We start from the raw sequence: 21,273 nt of genomic DNA on the forward strand, positions 1-21,273 counted from the left end.
TCTCCCCCCACTTCCTCTCTAAGCATGTCCTCAGGCGAGAATTATAAAAAAAAAAAAAAAAGACCAAAAGGATTGGAAACAACCAATATGAATTGTATTAAATAAAGTTACAATTTGGTAAGAAATTTCAGTTTGAAGCAATTTCCCCAACTCATTTAGTTGACAAGAAAATCCAATCACCACAGCATCGTATTTTCAACCATGCCATTTAACTTGTCATCATTAATATATGACAAATATAATAATTACAGCAGTACTGCTATAATATAAATGGCAAATATATCATGCTGATTAGAGAATGGTAAAATACTGCCAAGGGAAGAAAGAAGCAATATAAAGATATTACCTGCTCAAACCTTATTAAAATATTAAGATATAAAACCTGATATGTTCTTAAATTATTTAAACAGATGCTTCAAGATTTCCTTTCTGTAAGAATGCAATGGTAAATACCAAATGCAAAGAACTGCAAACCCAAGTGACCAATATTGCCAAAAATACCAGAGTTCCATCACTGGATTATACCCTTCAAGAATATAATTATCACCCTTGCCGGGTAGTTGGTTAAAGCCAAGTTCGATATGCCAAGGTTGGGGGTTCAATCCCTGATCAGGGCATATACAAGAATCAACCAATGAACGCATAAATAAGTGGAACAACAAAGCTATGTTTCTCTCTCAAATCAAGAGCATATATATGAGTAAAATTACTAACTCAACATGATGTTATTCTTCCTCTATATTTCTAGCTCCTTTTCAATATACTCAGACATCAACCATGCATGCAGGAGACTGCCAATGTTATCAATTAGCAACAGATCCAATTTTAAACCTCAATTTGGTTTCCTCTATTACTCAAGGTACTTTTTATTCTAGATAAAAGATATTTTACTATTTCTTAAAGTTGAAAAATGAAGAACTGTAAGAATACTATGTAATACAACAAAAGCAAAATATATATTGCTACCATCTATTTCATCAATGCCATTATGTCAACAGATATGATTGAAAGGTTGACTGTACTTTCAAGACATATACTTACCTATTAAAAAGCAAAACAGTGATGTGAAGGACAATATCACTATCACTGCACACTGTTGGCTTCATTGCTTGAATATATCTGAGGGCTTGTCTGTGCTCGCCCTGACTCATAAAGGCTTGAATAATCTTTGAATGCTGCCATGACACAGGTTTTGCAGTAGCTGGGTGAAACAGAAGATCTAAACCATTCTGCAAAAAATAACATGAAAATTGGTAAATATAAATATAATGCTTTAGACAAAATAGCATGCCTTTAAGACAGGCAATACTAAAGCCACAAAAAAACAAGATAAAACCAGTGTAAATATAAACTGAACATATCTACTTTAACCTGTGATCTATTTTATTTTAAATAAAAGCTTTATCAAAAGCCTCATACTTTTGAGACCTCATTATGCAATTATACAAAATCTTTCCATCACCAACTTCATACATCAACGCTAAATCCTGCCTTCTGTGGTTCCCCAACACACTACACATAGTTCTAACATCACAATCACCATATCTGCACTATTAATAATTGTTTACCTGTTTGTGTCCTTCTTTAGACAGTAAGAAACCTGGGGTTCTTACTGCCTAAGGTAGTGAAGGCACTGGTTGAACTGACTCCTTAAATTATCTCTAGAAATAGACTGAATCATATCTTTAATATCAAATTTACTTGTTACGTTATTTTAATAGTTTACAAAAGCTTTCATTCTATGAACTAACAGACTCACCTCATAGTCATTATGATCTATCAGCCAAAACCCTTGAATAAGTTTAACCTGGTCCCAAGAAATGGCAAAGGCAGTTGGAAATGATTCAATGGAAGTATCCGTTTTGTTTGGGAATGAATACATGATATCAAGTAGCAAGTAAATGGTCTTTTAAAAAGAGGATTAAGGACAATAAACAAAAATCCTTGCGTATACATATTGATAATAGGTAGCAACAGATATATGAGACAAGATTCTTGGAAGACATTAGTATTTATAAAGCCATTATGGATATCCAGCTAGTGGAACTATAGTTTTATTAAATGTGGGCACAGCTAATCCCACAACCAACTGCATTCATTCTCAATTGTAAGCACCACCACCAAAGAGGTGAACTAAAGCCTTTCTTCACAAAGTCAGTAGCTTAATACGCTTAAGAAACAAAACTATAGACAAAATTCCAGTTATCCAGCAAAACCTGGCAGCTTAAGCAAATGCATCATGTATCTTACAAATTATGAATAGAATTATACATTTTTGGATTAATAACCAACATTAGTACAAAAATCTTACTGCAAAAACCACAGGGCTCAACACAATGTCTAAGGTAATAAATGTTAAGCTAATTAAATGTATTCATACTAGTACATAAATTAACCTATTTGAGAATGACTACTTGCCAGCAATGTTTTAGAACAACTGTTTTTAACTTTGGTAGTGGCCCAGAGACATTTGAGAATCTGATGAAAGCCACGGACCCTATCCCTACAAAGTAAACATAAAATGGAAATTTGCATAGTTTCAGGTTAACCACAGACCACCTGAACCCAACTCACTGACCTTGGGTTAAGAAACCTTCCTTTAAAAAAAATTCAAATGCAAAATAGAGATTGGATTAGATGTGTAATGGCTCCTACTATTCTAAAATTTTATGATTTTGGTAATACATGAATTATTTAATAAGAAATTTAAAGGATACAATAGAATGTTTGCTTGCTTCAGTAACGTTGTCTAGTAGGTATATGTCAAGTAGTGCCTATAAAAGAGAAAATATTCAGCGCATTTTATATACCCATTCATTCTCTCTCCTTGTTTTTCACCAAGCCTGTGCCAGGTGTAAAAATACAACTAAGCGTACCTCCCTCCCCACAACTTTGTTGATGCTTTAAGAGATACCATGTTATTGCAAACCTACATGTAGACTAGGAGGAGGATATTTTCCTGTGCCTCCTTCATCCCGTTTCCACAATTTCTCAATTTGCTCTCCTAACTGAGAAACCATTCCATCGATCATCAAATAATCAGGGTTCCATTTCCCTCTGCAACATTAAAGATTATTTAATATTAGTAATAATTATTACTACCAAAACAATAGCATTAAACTCTTAAAAGTAATAATCCCAATTGTCAAAGGAAGAAGAGTTGGGAAGGGGTGGGGAATGAAGGAGAGGAAAAAAGGGTGGAAATAAAACAACAAAGTTGTCCAAGTGCTAAAATACAACTGTTAATGGAAATAACTGGTGAGCCCTGGCCGGTTTGGCTCAGCGATTAGAGCGTCGGCCTGCAGACCAGAGTCCCAGGTTCGGTTCCTGCTAAGGGCATGTACCTCTGTTGCAGTCTGTCCCAGCCCCGGATGGGGTTGTGTGAGTGGCAACCACTCAATGTGTCTCTCTCACATCAATGTTTCTCTCTCTCTCTCTCTCTCTCTCTCTCTCTCTCCCTCCCACTCTATCTGAAGATAAATGCAAAAATGTCCTCGGGTGAGGATTAAAAAAAAAGAAATAACTGGTGATACACTTTATACTTTTTTGATGAACAGCAGATTCCAGTCTTTCTCTGAATAAGTCTGAATAAGAATTCTCAGAAAAAAATACATGCTTAAATTATACAATCTCCTTTAATAATAAATCATGGCAAATAGTTTCATTTAGGAAATAATAACCAGCTATACTCAAGTTCTAAAGTGTGGTCCAGCCGGTGTGGCTCAGTAGTTGAGCGTCGACCCATGCACCAAGAGGTTGCCAGTTCGATTCCTGGTCAGGACACATGCCCAGGTTATGGGCACAATCCTCAGTGAGGGGCATGCAGGAGGCGGCCAATCGATGTTCTCTTTCATGGATGTTTCTCTCTCTCTCTCTCCCTCTCACTTCCTCTCTCTCTAAAATCAATAAAAGAAATTTTTTTAAATGTGTGATCATTAGGTCAAAGCAAACATTACAAATAAAATAGTAATGTTGGTAACAAATCCTGGTATTTAACTGAGAATTCCACCCATTAATAATTTTATAACACGATGAATTCTGTTCTATCCCAAAAGGCTTAACTTCTTACAGAAGAAATGTCTAAAATGTTGTTTGAAGGTTCTGGATGTACTATACCTTGATAAAAGCTCACACTTCTGTCGACGACTGGTGTAGTAGTTCTGAATTACAGGGTAGTTGTAGTATAACCTTGACAACTGCACAGCATCATCTAGATTTTTTTTAAGAGTTGAAAAAAGAGCTAGTAATATTTCCAAAATACCCCAACAATACTTAATTACTCACATTGATATTTTATTATATTTTTAGAGTGTTGTTTAATTTGTAGGCTTCCTAAATTTAAGTAATACTACCCATCCTTCATTAATAGATGCACAAATAAGAAAACCAAATCTCTCATATCTATAACAACAAGGATGCTAAGAGAATTATGAAATAAGATCAACAGCAATTATGGACAGTGAGAGAAACATGTTTAAATAAAATCAAATGCAAATCCTAGAAATGTGAGAAGTTAGAGGCTTTTAGATGTGTTGGCTAAATAAATATAGAAGTCAATTTTTGATACTGGCATGAATTATAGATAAAAGAAGGCATTAAAATGACAGCAAATAATATGAGTTAATAATCATATTAAAAGAACCCTTAAGAGAAAAAGATAGCCCTGGCTGGTTTGGCTCAATGGTTAGAGCATCGGCCTGCGGTCCAGAGAGACCCGGGTTCGGTTCCCGCTAAGGGCACGTACCTCGGTTGCAGTTTGTCCCCGGCCCTGGTTGGTAGTGCAGGTGGCAGCCACTCGATGTGTCCCTTCACATCGATGTTTCTCTCTCTCTCTCTTCCTCTCTCTCCCTCCCGCTCTATCTGAACAAAAAATAGAAAAATGTCCTTGGGTGAGGATAAAAAACAAAACAAAACAAAAAGAACATAAGTGAGGTAGTAGAAGAAAAATAAGCCAAAACATTAAAACACAACAACAAAATTATAGACTTAAGAATGTTTCAATTAATTTTTTTTTTTTTTTTTTTTATAGATTAAGTAAATATTTTACCTAAGCCCTCTGGTAAAAGCCCAGAATGAGAGAACCAAAGAACCATTTGTGCATACTGACAGATGAGCTGGGAAACCATACATTTATTGGTTAAGTTCATACGACCTGTAAAAGAAGAGGTAAACATTATTTATTTAACTTTCAACCACAACAAATGAAAAATCAAGACAGTGAAAAGTTTAAAAAAACTAATTAATTCCTTGGTAATTTTTAACTGTGTGTATGTATTTCTGAAGAAACTTAGCTTGAACAAACAATTTCCAAAATGTTAAAATAACTCACTAAAAAAAAAAAAAAACGTTTTAGGTAAATATGTTTTCATCTTAGCTGTACTTTCATTTAGCTAATTTCAGAAGTTAAATTTATACATTAAAACAAACTATACAGCATCATTAATATAGATTGTCCATACCAGGACTTGAAATAAAATTGACTGTTTTGTTTAAATGGCAAAACAGAAGAAAAAAATTATAATGACCTCTGTGAATAAAAACTCACATATAATTTAAAAATTTGAAATTCTACTGAAAATACTCTACCTTAATAGTCATTAGGATTAACTCCAAAATTTCCCTCTTATTTAAGCATGGGCTCATGATATATCTAATAACAAACACTCTATAGCTTTTCATAAAACAACAGCCACAATAACAAAACCCCAGAATTAAAGAAATAATGGTCTTTTTGCTCAATGATCCATCTAAGACAAATTTTTTCTTTTTTGAAGTCAAAAAGTAACATTTAATAAAACATTCGCTTATATAAGATAAATAGCGTACCTCTTTCAGTGATCTCTTGTGCCTCAGTTGCAAAACAGTTTAAGACTGTATTAAGATTGCTAAGAAGCAAATGGCATTGTTGAATAGACTGTATCGTCTGTGGATCAATGAAACGACATGAACCATCAAATAATGGTGTACCTTTCAAGGACAAAATACATGATTAGTTTCGACACAGTAAATCTGAATTAATTAAACTCAACAACTGCAAACTTTCTCAAATTCCTACTGACCACAGAATTATTCTGTACATTATGAGATTTGCAAAGACAAATTTGAAATGGCAAACACCCTCAAGGAACCTAGAAGGAACAGATACAATTTTTTTTTAAATGTAGAATGAGGCAGGCAGTGTGTAAGCACAGAGAAAGGTGATATAAATTCAACTTCAAATTCACTAAAAATCAGTTATATTCATTAAATACTTCTCTTCACATAAATCTTTTACATCACAACTATTATATTTACCATGTATTTTTGCAATTAATATTCTATAAGAACTTTCTTTCACCTTCAGTCTTCAAAAGTAAGACATTAAGAATCAGATAAAGACTTACTACAATAAAACTGTAGGCATGTTATAATTCACTTGTAAACTCAGCTGTCCTTTCATTTCAAATTGAAGGCTGAGCTTACAAATCCTTTGGGGAGGGGAGATTTAATTACACTTTTTTAATCCTCACCCAAGGACATTTTTCTGGTTTTTTTGTTGTTGTTGTTCAGATAGAGTGGTGGGGAGGGGATGGTGGGGAGGGGAGGGGCGGGGAGGGGAGGGAAGAGAAGCATAGATGTGAAAGGGACAAATCAAGTGGCTGCCACCTGCACAACCAACCAGGGCCGGGGACAAACTGCAACCGAGGTACATGCCCTTAGCGGAAACCGAACCCGGGTCTCTCTGGACCGCAGGCCGACGCTCTAACCACTGAGCCAAACCAGCCAGGGCTAATTACATTTTTATATGTAATTGCATTACTATCTAAATAGTAATGTTTGATATACCACTGAAAACAAGTATCTTAATTCTAAAACCTTTCTGAAGGCCTCAAATCAAATTATTTGCTTTACATCCTAGACAGGCAGCTCAGCTGTTGTGTAGAGCATCATCCCAATATGCCAGGGTTATGGTTTTAATTCCCAGTCAGTACACGTATAAGAATCAACCAATGAATGCATAATAAGTGCAACAACAAACCAATCAATCTCTCTCCCCCCACCCCACTCCCTCCCTCCCCATCTCTCCCACCTATTAAAAAAAAAATTAAAAATTTGCTTTACCTCCATTACATTTAATATACTTAGTTCTTTAATTATTTTAGTCTAAAAAAATAAATCTTCATTAACCATTAATGAAGCTCAAGGCAGTAATAATAGCTGAGTTATTACCAAGTTCAACTCCAAAACACCACATTATGCTCAAAAAATAAAGGCATAAAATTTATAATAAACTGAGTTGAATTATTTTATATTTTTATATAACTTTTATTATCAACCCTGAAAACATTTTCCTCTGGAAAAAATAGGCATAATTTTACCGATCCTGAGTTATCAGGTGTTCCAGACATTAACTGCACTGATTACCAAAATATTTGAAATTACTTCATGTTTATAGTTTCATAAGTATGCCCTAAAATACAATTGAATCCCATGTCTTCCTGCACAACTTTGTTGATTTTAAAATCCTATTAAGAATGCACTTTTAAAAAATCCATTCGTTTATTCATCATTACCCAATAGAAATAAAAATGTATCATGTACAAAGCAATCATACATTACCTTTTAGCATTACTTTTGCACTAGTTGGGTACAATGGGTTTTTAATATTGACAAGATACCTCAAAACTCAATGTGTACAACAAACTGATAAACAAGACTGTCAAGAAGGAAAATGACTTGGCAAGACTGATAATGACATCTATTAGAAATAAGCTTTTACTCTGCTATTCAGCTTCTTTATACTCATAAATATTTTCAATAAAAAATGAGTAAGTAGGCTTCTGAGGTTAGCTGGCATGTTCTCCCTACTCGATCATATCACTTTTTGTAAACTAAACTCTGAAGATCAAGAGATACATAAGATATAATTACATAAGGTGTAATTCTGAAACTTGGTAATACTGTGAATATATCATGTTGCCAGTTTAACAATCTGTTGCAAAATCTACATCGAGAAATCATTTCATCACTCTAATAAAAAAAGAAAGTTTTCTTTAAAGAGTTTAAAACTTCAAAAACAATTAAATTATTGTTACACACTTAAAAAATAAATGATTTTTTTTAATCCTCACTCGAGGACTTTTTTTTTTTGGCATTTATCTTCAGATAGAGCGGGGCGGGGGGGGGGCGGGGGGGGCGGGAGAGACAGAGAAAGAGAGAAACATCCACGTGAGAGACACATGGAATGGTTGCCACCCACACGACCCCAACCAGGGCCGGGCGGGGACAAAATGCAACCAAGGTATGTACCCTTAGTGGGAACTGAACCCGGGACTCTCCAGTCCACGGGCCGATGCTCTAATCGCTGAGCCAAACTGGCCAGGGCACAATTAATTTTTTAATGTAATACTTACATAGTCTGTCAAATTCCTCTTTTGTGAGAATCACTTTATTCCATGTCCATTCAAGAACAAAGCGCAAATTAGCAGCAGAATTTGGTTGTTCTTATGTGTAAATATAAAAGGAAAAAATAAAGTATGATTATTATTTGCAAACAAAAAAATGAGTAAATTTTCAGTGGAGAAACCTGTCAGAAGCCACCCTAAGCAAGTGAGCAAGATAAAAATCAGCATCAATAGAGGCAAACTGGTATCACTTATCCTTCTCAGTGCATTACACCACCTTTAAGTGAAAATGTAAAATCTGAATCTAATCATGAGGAAAGATCAATAAACAAAAACTGAAAGGCAGTCTACAAATTAACAGTTATATTCTTCAAAAATGTCAATTTTTGGAAAGAAGGCTTAGGAATTATACCGCCTTAAGAGAGATAAAAAGGCATGAAAATTGCCCTGAACAGGTGGCTTAGCTGGTCAGAGCATCCTCCTGTACAAAAGGTTGCGAATTTGATCCCTAGTCTGGGCCCATACAGGAGGCAACCAAGTGATGTTCTTTCTCACATCGATGTTTTTATGTTTCTTTCTTTCTCTCCCCTGGCTCCCTCCTCTCTAAAAAATCAATTAGAAAAACATATCCTCAGGTGAGGATTAAAATAAAACAAATAAACAAAAAACATGCATTTCTTTTATTTTTTAAAATTTTTATATTAATAAATATTTTTTGATAAAATTTTATCAAAATTTGCCCTGGCTGGTTTCGCTCAGTGGTTAGAGCATCAGCCTGTGGTCCAGAGAGACCTGGGTTCGATTCCTGCTAAGGGCACGTACCTCGGATGCAGTTTGTCCCCGGCCCTGGTTGGTCGTGTGGGTGGCAGCCACTCGATGTGTCCCTTTCATGTCGATGTTTCTCTCTCTCTCTCTCCCTCCCACTCTATCTGAACAAAAAATGGAAAAGTGTCCCCAGGTGAGGATAAAAAAATAAAAATTTTATCAAAATTTAATACAATATTCTGGATTCCCCCTGCCCCAAAACACTTCAAAGGACATTATTGGAACAATTTGTGTGAGTCCAATGTCTGTAAATTATAATGGTACATTCTCAATGTTACATTTCATGTTTATAGTTGCAAAGTGGTTTTATAAGTGAATGTCCTTGATCTTAGAAGAAAATACTATTGAATTATTTATGAATAAAGAAGCAAGATGTCTTCAACTTATTCTCAAATGATTTAGAACAAAAATAATGTGTGGCCCGACCGAGGTGTGGCTCAGTGGCTGAGCATCGACCCATACACCAACAGGTGGACAGTTTGATTCCTGATCTGGGCACATGCCCAGGTTGTGGGTCAAATCCCCAGTGAGGGGCATGCAGGAGGCAGCCAATTAATGTTTCTATCTCTCTCTCCCTCTCACTTCTTCTCTCTAAAATCAATAAAGAAAAAAATTTTTTTTAATGTTCTAAGTTTCTGCGTTTAAAAAATAGTAATAATATGTGTATTTTGTAAAGAGTGAGCGTGAACTCCAGAGAATTTTGCTGAGTGAAAAAGAGCCAATCCCAAAAGGTTATATATTGTATGATTCCATTTATGAACATTTTCTTAAATGACAAAATTACAGAAAAAGAAAACAGATCAGTGATACCCAGAGGTTAGGGATGTGGCTACAAAAGGGTAACGTGGGGGATCCTGATTTGATGTTGTATTCGAGTTTGCCAGATTTTACCACTGGGGTGGCAGTAGGGGGTATTGGTAAGGAGTAGTACACAAAATCTCTCTATATTATGTCTTATAATGGTGTAATTGACTGTGAACCAACAAATAGCTCCGAAAAATTTAACTTACCACCCCACAAACAGTAGGTTACATTTAAAAAATATAAAAGTAATTTTTCGTCTTAAAAAATCATCTTACCATCAAGTATCCACCTTCTGATATATCCAGTCAGAAGTCCCAGGGAACTTGTGTGGATTGCTGCTGACAATACAGCTTTTAATTGTTCTTCCTACACCATGAATAAAAAACGTAGAAAGAAATTAAATGATGAGAAAGGATATGTGATCACACACTCAGAGATAGAAAGTTCCAACTCGGAATACAAAATTTTAAAGCAGTGGTCCTCAACCGTCCTAATGCCGTGACCCCTTAATACAGTTCCTCACGTTGTGGTGACCCCCAACCATAAAATTATTTTCATTGCTACTTCATAACTGTAATTCTGCTACTGTTATGATTTGCCATCAAAAATATGTGTTTTCCGATGGTCTTAGGTGACCCCTGTGAAAGGGTCATTCAACTCCCAAAGGGGTCGCGACCCACAGGTTGAGAACTGCTGTTTTAAAGGTTTAAAAATCATTCTGACTCACTAGGATGGCTATATCAAGATCATCAATAAGCATTGGTGATGATATGGAAAAACTGGAATCCTCACACACTGCTGGTGGGAATATAAATGGTATAGCTCACTTTTGGAGAACAGTCTGGTAATACCTCAAAATCAAAATTAGCATATGGCCCAGCAATTCCATACCTAGGTACACACCCAAGAGAAATGCAAACACCTGACCATACAAGAACTCTATATGAAGCAGCATTATTCCTAATAGACAAAAACTGTCTAACTGAAAAATGTTTTTTTAATATGTGGTATACTCGCCCAGGCCATGTGGCTCAGTGGATTGAGCACTGTACCATGGACTGAGAGGTCCCAGTTGGAGTCCCCAGTTAGGGCACATGCCCAGGTTGCAGGCTTGATCCCCAGTAGGGGGCGTGCAGGAGCCAGCCAATGCATGTCTCTCTCTCATATCAATGTTTATATTTCTCTTTCCCTTCCTTCCTCTCTAAAAATTCAATAAAAACATTTTTAGAATGAGAAACTTCCAGTCAAGATGGCGGCGTAGGTAAATGGGGTACTTGCCTCCTCCCACAAGCACATCAAAATTACAACTAAACTACAGAACCACCATCATTCAGAACCACCTGACATTGAGCTGAATAGAAGTCCTACAACTACGAAATTAAAGAAGCCACTTTAAGACTGGTAGGAGGGCCATGGCTGGTTTGGCTCGGGGGTTAGAGCGCTGGCTCAAGGACCATAGAGACCTGGGTTCAGTTCCCGCTAAGGGCACATACCTCTGTTGCAGTTTGTCCCAGGCCCCAGTTGGGGTTGTGTGGGTGACAACTAGTCGATGTGTCTCTCTAACATCAATGTTTCTCTCTTCCTCCCTCCCGCTCTATCTGAAGATGAATGCAAAAATGTCCTCGGGTGAGGATTAAAAAAAAAAAAAAGAGACTGGTAGAAAGGGCAGAAGCCCGGAGGGGCTGGTCCCACACCCACGTGTGTCAGATAAAGATCAGGAGGAGGATACCTTGGTTGTGAAGGTCCTCCCTGAGGAGTGAGGGGTCCCTGTCCCACACCAGGCTCCCAGCTCAGGGTTCCAGTGTCAGGAAGAGACATCCCCATCACTTCTGGCTTTAAAACTAGCAGAAGGTGAGGCTGCTAGAGTCCCAGGCAGTTCCTCTTAAAGGGCCGGAACACAGACTTACTTGGACTCGCTCCTTCTGGGCTCCAGCATTGGGGAGGCAGCTTGAAAGGCACCAGAAACATATGGAAATAACTGAATTGTTTGGCAGAGGGGTGAGAGCTGGAGGGGCAGCTTTCTCCTAGACTTGCAGTGGGAGGCCTATGTTCCTTTGGTGAGCCCTTCCCCTGGGGCAACAGACTCAGCAGCCCTATCTGGGACTCCAGCAAACTGGCTCACACTCTTTGCCCTACCCTGGTGATTCCCTGAGGGCCCACCCAAGCTGTTTCCAATGGCTTTACCATAGGATTGGCCTGTCTTGGATCCTGCTTCAGAGTTTCCTAAAACTGGTCTCAGCGAGCCCCATACCTCTCCTTAAGTGGCCTCAGGCCTGGCACTAGAAGCAGCCAGCCTTGGTTCACAACTTGGCTTTTCCTGGGCTTCTCCAAGCCCAGCACAAGCAGCAGCCGTCTGCAGATCACCTTGTAGCTTATGCCAGGTGGCCCCGGGTAGAACATAGGCAGAGGCTGACCAATTTTTATGTTACATATCTGTAATCACTTAAATATAATTATTAAACTGAATGCAAACACTGCTTGGGCAGAGAGAGTTAACATTTTCTCTTTCTCCATGGGAAAGTGACCCGGGGTCTTCTATCATATTTCACTAGCAAATACTGTTTAAAAATGTGAATTATGAGCTATTACCAGGCATCTTCTGATTGGTAAAATGTACTGGGTCTAGGAAAACTGAGTGAACTACATATACCACTAGAAAGTTAAGATTTTGGCTTCCATAACTGAGTTGGAGTCCTATAACTGTCTTGTTTTGCAGGAAACTGGAATCTTCACTAATAGGTTTTCACAAGATACTTGTTTCTTTAGAACAATGGTTCTCGAAACACTGATTCAGAATTATATCAAGAGCTTTATTAAAACACAGATAGCTGAGCTCTATTACTGGATATTCTGATTTAGTAGCTCTAGGGTAGGAACCAAGAACATGCATTCTAACAAGTTCCTAGTGAAGCTGATGTCAGGGACCATACTTTGTTGCTACACACCATGAGATTCACCTAGGTCAATATAATTTCCACTCATGGTTTTGTACTCTTGCACCTATGCTATTCTATCTGGAGGCTGGAAAATGGCCCCTACACTGTTAAAACAACTTCTACTTAAAACATGCCTGATGCAGCCACTGTGTGTTTCCTGTCCTACATCCTTCTTCTATACAGCTAAGTGAACCTGGTACCAAGTTATGGCCTACTGGGTCCTGAGAGTATGAATTTTAAGCCTAATCCAAGCCTGATCACACAGAGTGGGTATTATACTACTTTTGCAGAAATTGTCTAATAAATTATTATTATAATAGGTAACATACAGGCCCTGGCCGGTTTGGCTCAGCGGTTGGAGCGCCAGCCTGTGGATAAGAGGGTCCCGGGTTCGGTTCTCGTAGGGGCACATACCAAAAAAAAAAAAAAAAAAGATAACATACAATACAAAAGGAACAAACTTAAAAACCATCTAACCTGCCCTGGCCGGGTGGGTCAGTTGGTTGGAGCCATCACTCTGCATACCATATGGCTGCGGGTTTGATTCCCGGTCAGGGCACATACTTAAGTAGTGGGTTTGATCCCCAGTTGGGCATGTACAGGAGGTAACTAATATTTCTCTCACACGGATGTTTCTCCCTCTCTTTTTTTTTTCTTTATTGATTTTTAAAGAGAGAGGGAGAGACAGTAACATCAATGACAGAACATCTATTGGCCACCTCCAGCATGTCTCCCAAATGGGCCCACAATCTGCGCATGTTCCCTGACCAAGAATCAAACTAGCAACCTCTTGGTGCATGGGTCGATGCTCAGCCACTAGGCCACACCAACCGGGCGCTCTCTCTCTCTTAAAAAAGAACAAAACAGCCCTGGCCAGTTTGGCTCAGCGGTTAGAGCATCGGCCCATGAACCAATGAGTCGCGGGTTTGATTCCAGCCAAGGGCACGTACCTTGGTTGCAGTTCATCCCTGGCACTGGTTGGGGTCGTGCAGGAGGCAGTCACTTGATGTGTTCCTTTCACTTCGTTGATGTTTCTCCCTCTTTCTATTCCTCTCTCCCCCTCCCACTCTATCTTAACAAAAGTGGAAAACCTTTCTCAGGTGAGGATTAAAAAAACAAACAACTCAATAAAACATATCCTTGGGTGAAGATTAAAAAGAAATAATCTCACCTGACTTAAAGTGGAAGGCTGAATATCAATAAGTCTTGGTGAAAGAAGGCCAGCCACAAGACATCGATTATAACCATCAGAAATGACTTCATTGATAAATGGTCCTGATTTCTTTAAAAAAGTCAAAGTCTGTAACAGATTGATCAAGAATAAAATATCAAATATACTCAATTCAAATAACTAAATTTAAGAGAAGACTACATTTTTGTACTTCAAGAAAAAGGGTTCATAGGTTCCTCGGCTAAATCAACGCTTCCTAATCATAAATAATACTCTTGATAAGGGTATTTTAGGTAGCTTACGTTTAATGAAAGGTAACCATGTCACCTTCTCTAAAGCTGATAGACTGGTAACAGAGCTTAATGAACACGCGCGCGCCCCTGCAATTTATTCCTCTTGGCCAAATATAAAAGAGAACTGATATAAATATGGCATTCATCCACATCTAGCTAATTACAAATTTAAAGGTTTGTCATTTGATATTTCCCTGGAAAAGTATTTTTCAACATATAGTTATTACCTGCTCTGTGCCAGGCACTATACCACTATGCCAGGTACCTTCTTTATTCATAAGCTTTCTGAAGAAAGGAGAATTCAGAGGAAGGATAAAAAGGGATACAGTAAGGCCACTTTTTGCTCTTTTTCTTGGGGTTTAAGTAGCTAACATTCACAGAAAGCTGCTAAAAACATCCCAATACCTCTTATTAACCTAGTAGAAGCTACCATAAGGTTAAAGTCCATGATCTGACTTGAGTTCAATAACACTGTCCACAGTATTGTTACTTACCTCCTTCTGAAAGCCAGTACAAGTTATATGAACAACTCCTGAGTTTAACAAACAAGTAGCATCTAAAAAAAGATTTTAAAAATCCATTTAAATATTAGAGATGGCAATTTATACAACAGAATTTATCTTAACAGATTGTTAGCCAAGATATCAAATTATTACATATAATAAATTTTAAAATAAATTTTCCAGGTACTTATATCCTAACAAGATACCAAAACTTATCACAAATGCACCAAATGTGAAATATTTAATATTTTCTAGCAAATTCAACAGTGATTTCTTTATAAATTATTAAATTTATCATGTACATGTATCAATTTCCTAAGTTACCCATATATTAGCTGACAATGAGATATTAACAAATAATACTATACACATATATGAAACACAAGTACACATACCCACACACTCTTGCATGTTATTTTTTTTCAAAAGGTAATGTTAGAAAAATACATACCAAAATTATAGGAACTTGGGTTAAAAAACTGCTCAGGAGGACAGTAGGAGGGAGAAACTCCTCGACTTAAACTTCTCTCGTGTACTGATATATCCAAGATGTAATGTGGAGAAGTCCTACTTACAACAGAATCCAGTGACCACAATGCAAAATAAGGGCAATTGTGTAGATATTCTCCTGATCTAAAAGAAAAATTTACAAAATTATTAAGTCACTGAACTGGTACAGATACAAATAGAGAGAGAGAGGGAGAAAAGGAGGAAGGGAGGGAGAGAATTGTACCTTAACGAATCTGGCATTTGTGCATGATACCAACGATTTATGTCAAAGATCCCCAAATATATAGAAGGCTTTCCTTGTCCATATATATTCACTTGCCAGGTAAAGACTGAAACACTAGTGTCAGGAGACAGAGCTAAAAGAAAAAGACAATTAAAAAAAAATAGAATAATCTCAAAGTAAAATCCCCTAAATATAACGAGATTTTCTCATAAATTCATATTTGATTTAATTTGCCAAAACACATTTTTATCATGTATTTTATAAGTAGAGATTTATTCCCGTGTATCTTGACTTTTTATATTTCAAGAACACCTTATTAAAAACTCATCAGAAATGTTACATTCTGGCTAGTTCTCAGTTAACACCTTGGCAACTTTGAGGTACTGGAGGTAGAAAGTAGGAAATAATTTGAACATTCTCCCAAGAATTATATATAGCTAATACCTGAGACTATCAATACTTAAAATGGTTGCCTTTCGGCCTTAGATCGTAATTGTTTAAAGAAATTCTGGTTGAAAAGGACTGATCTAGCTACATGTAGATAAGAGGGGAAAAAAACAAGTACAGACAAGGTAGTGGCTATGGAATAAAAAGATAGGAACGAAGAAGCATTAATAGAAGGAAAGAAGAAAGTAAAAATATGAGACAACGGGAAATAGTTTTTTAAAAAAGATGCAAGTGAGAAAGAATAGTTTCTGGTTTTGACATGTTTAGCTGGATGTGAAAACTGGATGACTAACAGAGATGTGGGGCATAGGACAAAGACATCTCTAGGGTGAATGAACGAGCTAACCATGAGAATGAATCCTAACAAGAACACAAACACAACCAGGGTTCTACTGAGCACTCCCAGAACTGAATGAACCTATCACATAAGCACATTTAAATCCTGACACCCACCCTTTTCAAAATGCATAACTTTATTATCCCACTCACAGATGGAAAAACAGAGGCTGAGAAATGTTAAAATTTGTCAAAGGTCACAACTAGTGACAGAGCTGGGATTTGAATCCATGTTGGATTCTAAAGTCTGTGCAATTTACTATCCTAGAATGTCTATCAGGCAAAAGGAATCACACTAAAGAAGACAGAGAGAAAATTCAAGGCAACCAAGGCATGTTTGTCATGTCTCCAAACAAACAAACAAACAAACAAAAACAGAGAAATATTATTCTTGGACTATTCAGAAACTATTCACAGTAGTTAAAACTAGAGACCAGCCCTGGCCGATTTGGCTCAGCGGTTAGAGCATCAGCCTGCGGTCCGGAGGAAAACTAGAGACCATTTTGTTTGTCTGTTTTGTAAGTTAGATTAAAACAGAAAATTCCCTCATTTCCTTAATCTGTTCAGTTGAGTTTAATATAGCAATGTGGAGAACAAATACCCAGTATCTCATAGAGACCTGGATAAAATCCATAATTAGTATTCCAATTTTTTAACTGCCAGGAGTATAAACTGTAGAAACCAACACATATCATAAATTTCAAATCAAGATAAATTTTAAGAGCATCGTCCCCATATGCCAAGGTAGTAGGTTCAATCCCCAGTCAGGGCACATACCAGAATCAAACAATGAATGCATGAATAAGTAAAACAAAAAAAATCAATGTTTCTCTCTCTCTAAAATCAATTTTAAAAAATATAAATCTTAAACCAAGCATTCACATGGCATATAAGAATACTTTGAACTAACCTTCACTCATGCTTTCCTCCCTATCACCATGAGATCGAAATTTCTCTATACTCTGGCATCCCAATAGTTTGGTATTACTAGTCTGTCCCCTCAAAGGAAACATGCCACATGTGAGGTCCAGTGCATATCTTTCTTCACAGTACTCTAACCCCTGAAAAATAAAATGTACAAAAATCTTTATCTTAATAAAATTCTAAGCAAAAAGTCATTCTGAAATTAAATGTTCTCTAAATTTAAAGATTTTCCATACAAAGAAAACAAAACAAAGTTAAACCCCAAAGAGAACATTAACACTGAAAGGAGCTCTAAAATTTTATATAGTATAAAATATTTATCAAATAAAAGGCTAGTTTTAGGTCTCTCAAAAATAACTACCTATAAATCTTTTAAAGCTGTTATCAACCAGGAGAACTTTCATGCACTAGTGGTTGGAGAGTAAATTGGACTACCCACTAAAATTATCTATACATATACTCTAGGCCAGCAAACCTACTCCTGTGTTCTCAATGAAAATCTTGCTCTAGAATAGTTAAGTTTTCTTTGTTCAACAATCCCTTTGAGAATCTGACAAAAGCTATGAAACGTTCCCCCCAAAATTCATAAGCATAAATATGCCACACATAATTCAGAAACTTATGGAGTCCCAACCCTATACCCTCAAACACTAGGTTTAGAAAGCCTGTTCTAGAGAATGGAATGTAAGGGTTGACCAAACATGGCTATTAACACAGCACCCCACTACTGCCTCAAGAATTCAGCCAGAAAAATAGTCATATAAAAGACTAGCATTTACCCTCTTTTGTAATTAAATGTCAGTGACAAGACTATTTAGTCACCCCGTGGTTTATTGCTTGACATGTTAGAGCAATAAAGTGCGGTTCTTTTTCCTGGTTACCATTTAGGCCTCAAGCTTCGGTTTTAGAGGAAAATGATCCCTGGAGAGCTAATAGTGCTACCCTGGTAAAACAGCTGGTCTCCTAAGCCCAAATCTAATACTTTTTCCATTATATTATGAATACAGTACTAACTTAAATATGAGAAAAACTTCGATATCTTAATATCTTAAAACAAAGACTTAAAATAGGTGAACAATGAACAAAATGGTAATATGAAGCCATATTACCATTATCATTTACCTCATATAAGGTTTGTCCTGATGCCAAACACTTTCTATCACCAAAGGCCAGCTGAAGCAGATGCAGACTCAAAACATCCCCTTCACTGAAAGAGAAAGAGATTAACGTTTTCTTTAGTATTTCTCCTAAAAAATACTAAAAATCATAATAATTAATTAAGCATCTCTTGCTGCCCAGATTAATTTAGTTTGTAGACAGTATTGAGTTCATGTGATAAAACTAAGGTCACTGTGAAGAATTCAGTTTTGTTTTTCACAAAATACAATGCTTTGAAACAAAAACTAATTTTTAATTTTTTTATTCTAATTAACTTTAGCTGATAGTGTTTGCATACGTTAGATGACACCTTATGTAGCAGAAACTGTAACTGCCCAGTCAGTATACCTTTTCATTCTTCAAAAGGTATATTTTTGCTTTAGTTAGGCATATGGCTGTCTAAAATATACTTCTAGTTCCCAGCTTCTGTTGCCCCAGTAGGTACAGTAAGTCCAATAAGAGTGATACACCACAAACAAAATAAAGGATAAAATCACACGATCATATGAATAGATGCAGAAAAGTCATTCGACAAAATCCTGCACCAATTTATGATACAAACTCTTAGCAAAGTGGTAACAGAAGGATCATACCTCAACATAATAAAGGTCATATATGACAAACCTACAGCCAACATCATCCTTAATTAGCAAAAACTAAAAACATTTCCCTTAAGATCAGGAACAAGACAGGGATGTCTGCTTTCACCACTCTTATTCAACATAGTACTGGATGTCCTAGCCACAGTGATCAGAAAAGAAGAAATAAAAGGCACCCAAATTGGAAAGGAGGAAGTAAAAACCTCATCATTTGCAGATAACATGATATTGTACATAGAAAACTCTAAAGACTTCATCAAAATACTGTTATATTTAATTATTGAATTTGGCAAAGTAGCAGGATACAAAATTAACATCTAGCAATCAATGGCATTTTTATATACCAATAATAAACTCTCAGAAAAAAAAAAACCCTAAAAAAGTAATCCCATTTATCATTGCTGCAACAACAACAAAAAATGAGATGCCTGGGAATAAACGTAACCAAGGAGGTAAATGTACTTGGAAAACTATAGGACATTGAAAAAGGAAATAGAGGAAGATACAAACAAGTGGAAGCATATATACTGTGTTCATGGATTGGAAGAATTTACATAATTAAAATGTCCAGCCCTGGCCAGTTTGGCTCAGCAGTTGGAGCGTTGGCCTGTGGTCCAGAGAGACCCGGGTTCGGTTTCTGCTAAGGGCATGTGCCTCGGCTGCAGTTTGTCCCCGGCCCTGGTTGGGGTTGTGTGGGTGGCAGCCAGTCGATGTGTTTCTCTCACATCGATGTTTCTTTCTCTCCCACCCCCATCTGAAGAAAAATGTGCAAAAAAAAAAAAAAAAAAAGGAACTGCCATTTGACCCAGTGATCCCACGTCTGAGAATATATCCTAAGAATCCCAAAACACCAATCAGAAAGAATATGTGTACCCCATCTTTACAGCAGCGTTATTTACAGTAGCTAAAATCTGGAAACAGCCCAAGTGTCCATCAGTAGATGAGTGGATAAAAGAGCTGTGGTACATGTACACAATAGAATATTGTGAAAAAAAAAAGAAGGATCTCTTACCCTTTGCAAGTGCATGGATGTACCTGGAAATTATTATGCTAAGCAAAATAAGCCAGTCAAGGAAAGACAAATATCACATAATCTCACTTATATGTGGAATCTAATGAACAAAATAAACTGACGAACAAAACAGGTCCAGAGGCATGGATGCATGAAACAGAATGACAGACCTCAGATGGAAGGGGGTGGAGGAGACAGGAAGAGATTAACTAAAGAACATATATGGCCCTGGCTGTTTTGCTTAGCGGTTAGTGTCGGCCCACAGACTAGAAGAGTCCCAGTTTCGATTCCTGCTAAGGGCTGCAGTTCGTTCGTCTCTGGCCCCAGTTGAGGTTGTCAACCAGTCAATGTGTCTCTCTCACATCGATGTTTCTCTCCCTCCCTCCCTCCTCCTGCTCTATCTGGAGATAAATGCAAAAATGGCCACAGGTGAGGATAAAAAAATAAAGAACATATATGCGTAACCCATGGACACAGATAATAGTGTGGGGAAGACCTGATGTGGGGCAGGGTCTGGGTGGAGGGGAGTAAAGGGGAGAAAAATGGGGGACATCTGTAATACTGTCAACAATAAATTTTTTTAAAATAAAAATAAAAAATAAGTGATGAAGCTAGAAATAAAAAATAAAGTGAGCATCACTTATAATTTTAAGAGGAAACCCATCTAGACTTCAGTGTAGGAATTCAGAAAAAGTAAAAGAAAGAATCCACACAAAGACTAATACATTTATAAAACCATCATCAAAAGATAGAATTGGAAGAAAAAATAAGTGGAATACAAAAATTGTTTAGATAAAAGTACCCCATTCATTCCTCATAGCACAAGCCTTCACAAGACACATTTCTCAATGCTGCTGGCCCCTATTACACTCAGATGAATGGAAATATGAATTTGACCGAAATAAAGGGGCATCTCTATAGCTGTCTCTACATTTTCATTTCAATTTTTCTCCAGGACTGACAAATTTCAAAAATTACAAATCATATTTTCAATCACTGACTTACTATAAAAGTAAGGTAAGACAAAACCTCAAAAGTGGAGACATTGAACACAAAAATCCAAATTGCCCACAATTCAGGTACATAAATTCTAAGGTAGAATGTGATTTGGGAAGAGAATGTACTGGAAGCAGTGATTTATCAAGATT

The 21,273-nt window shown here is 36.8% G+C and overlaps 1 protein-coding gene across 5 annotated transcripts in view; it reads right to left on the minus strand.

Moving 5' to 3' along the window:
- AHCTF1 (AT-hook containing transcription factor 1) overlaps positions 1-21,273 on the minus strand; it is an 81,052-nt gene that overhangs the window by 30,558 nt on the left and 29,221 nt on the right. For 4 of the 5 annotated variants that reach the window (XM_036277605.1, XM_036277604.1, XM_036277606.1 and 1 more), the window contains 15 exons: positions 18,479-18,563; positions 17,343-17,493; positions 15,650-15,782; positions 15,368-15,549; positions 14,908-14,969; positions 14,121-14,249; positions 10,289-10,379; positions 8,394-8,483; positions 5,827-5,967; positions 5,048-5,152; positions 4,117-4,210; positions 2,934-3,057; positions 2,718-2,774; positions 1,760-1,906; positions 1,042-1,229 (listed from right to left, as the gene is read on the minus strand). In XM_036277605.1, the coding sequence (XP_036133498.1) occupies positions 1,042-1,229; positions 1,760-1,906; positions 2,718-2,774; positions 2,934-3,057; positions 4,117-4,210; positions 5,048-5,152; positions 5,827-5,967; positions 8,394-8,483; positions 10,289-10,379; positions 14,121-14,249; positions 14,908-14,969; positions 15,368-15,549; positions 15,650-15,782; positions 17,343-17,493; positions 18,479-18,563 (1,779 nt within the window). The remainder of the gene's footprint in view (positions 1-1,041; positions 1,230-1,759; positions 1,907-2,717; positions 2,775-2,933; positions 3,058-4,116; positions 4,211-5,047; positions 5,153-5,826; positions 5,968-8,393; positions 8,484-10,288; positions 10,380-14,120; positions 14,250-14,907; positions 14,970-15,367; positions 15,550-15,649; positions 15,783-17,342; positions 17,494-18,478; positions 18,564-21,273) is intronic. The other variant, XM_036277602.1, reaches the window with a different exon arrangement.

The sequence above is a fragment of the Molossus molossus genome, unplaced genomic scaffold, assembly GCF_014108415.1.
Source record: "Molossus molossus isolate mMolMol1 unplaced genomic scaffold, mMolMol1.p scaffold_m16_p_23, whole genome shotgun sequence".
NCBI lineage: Eukaryota > Metazoa > Chordata > Mammalia > Chiroptera > Molossidae > Molossus > Molossus molossus.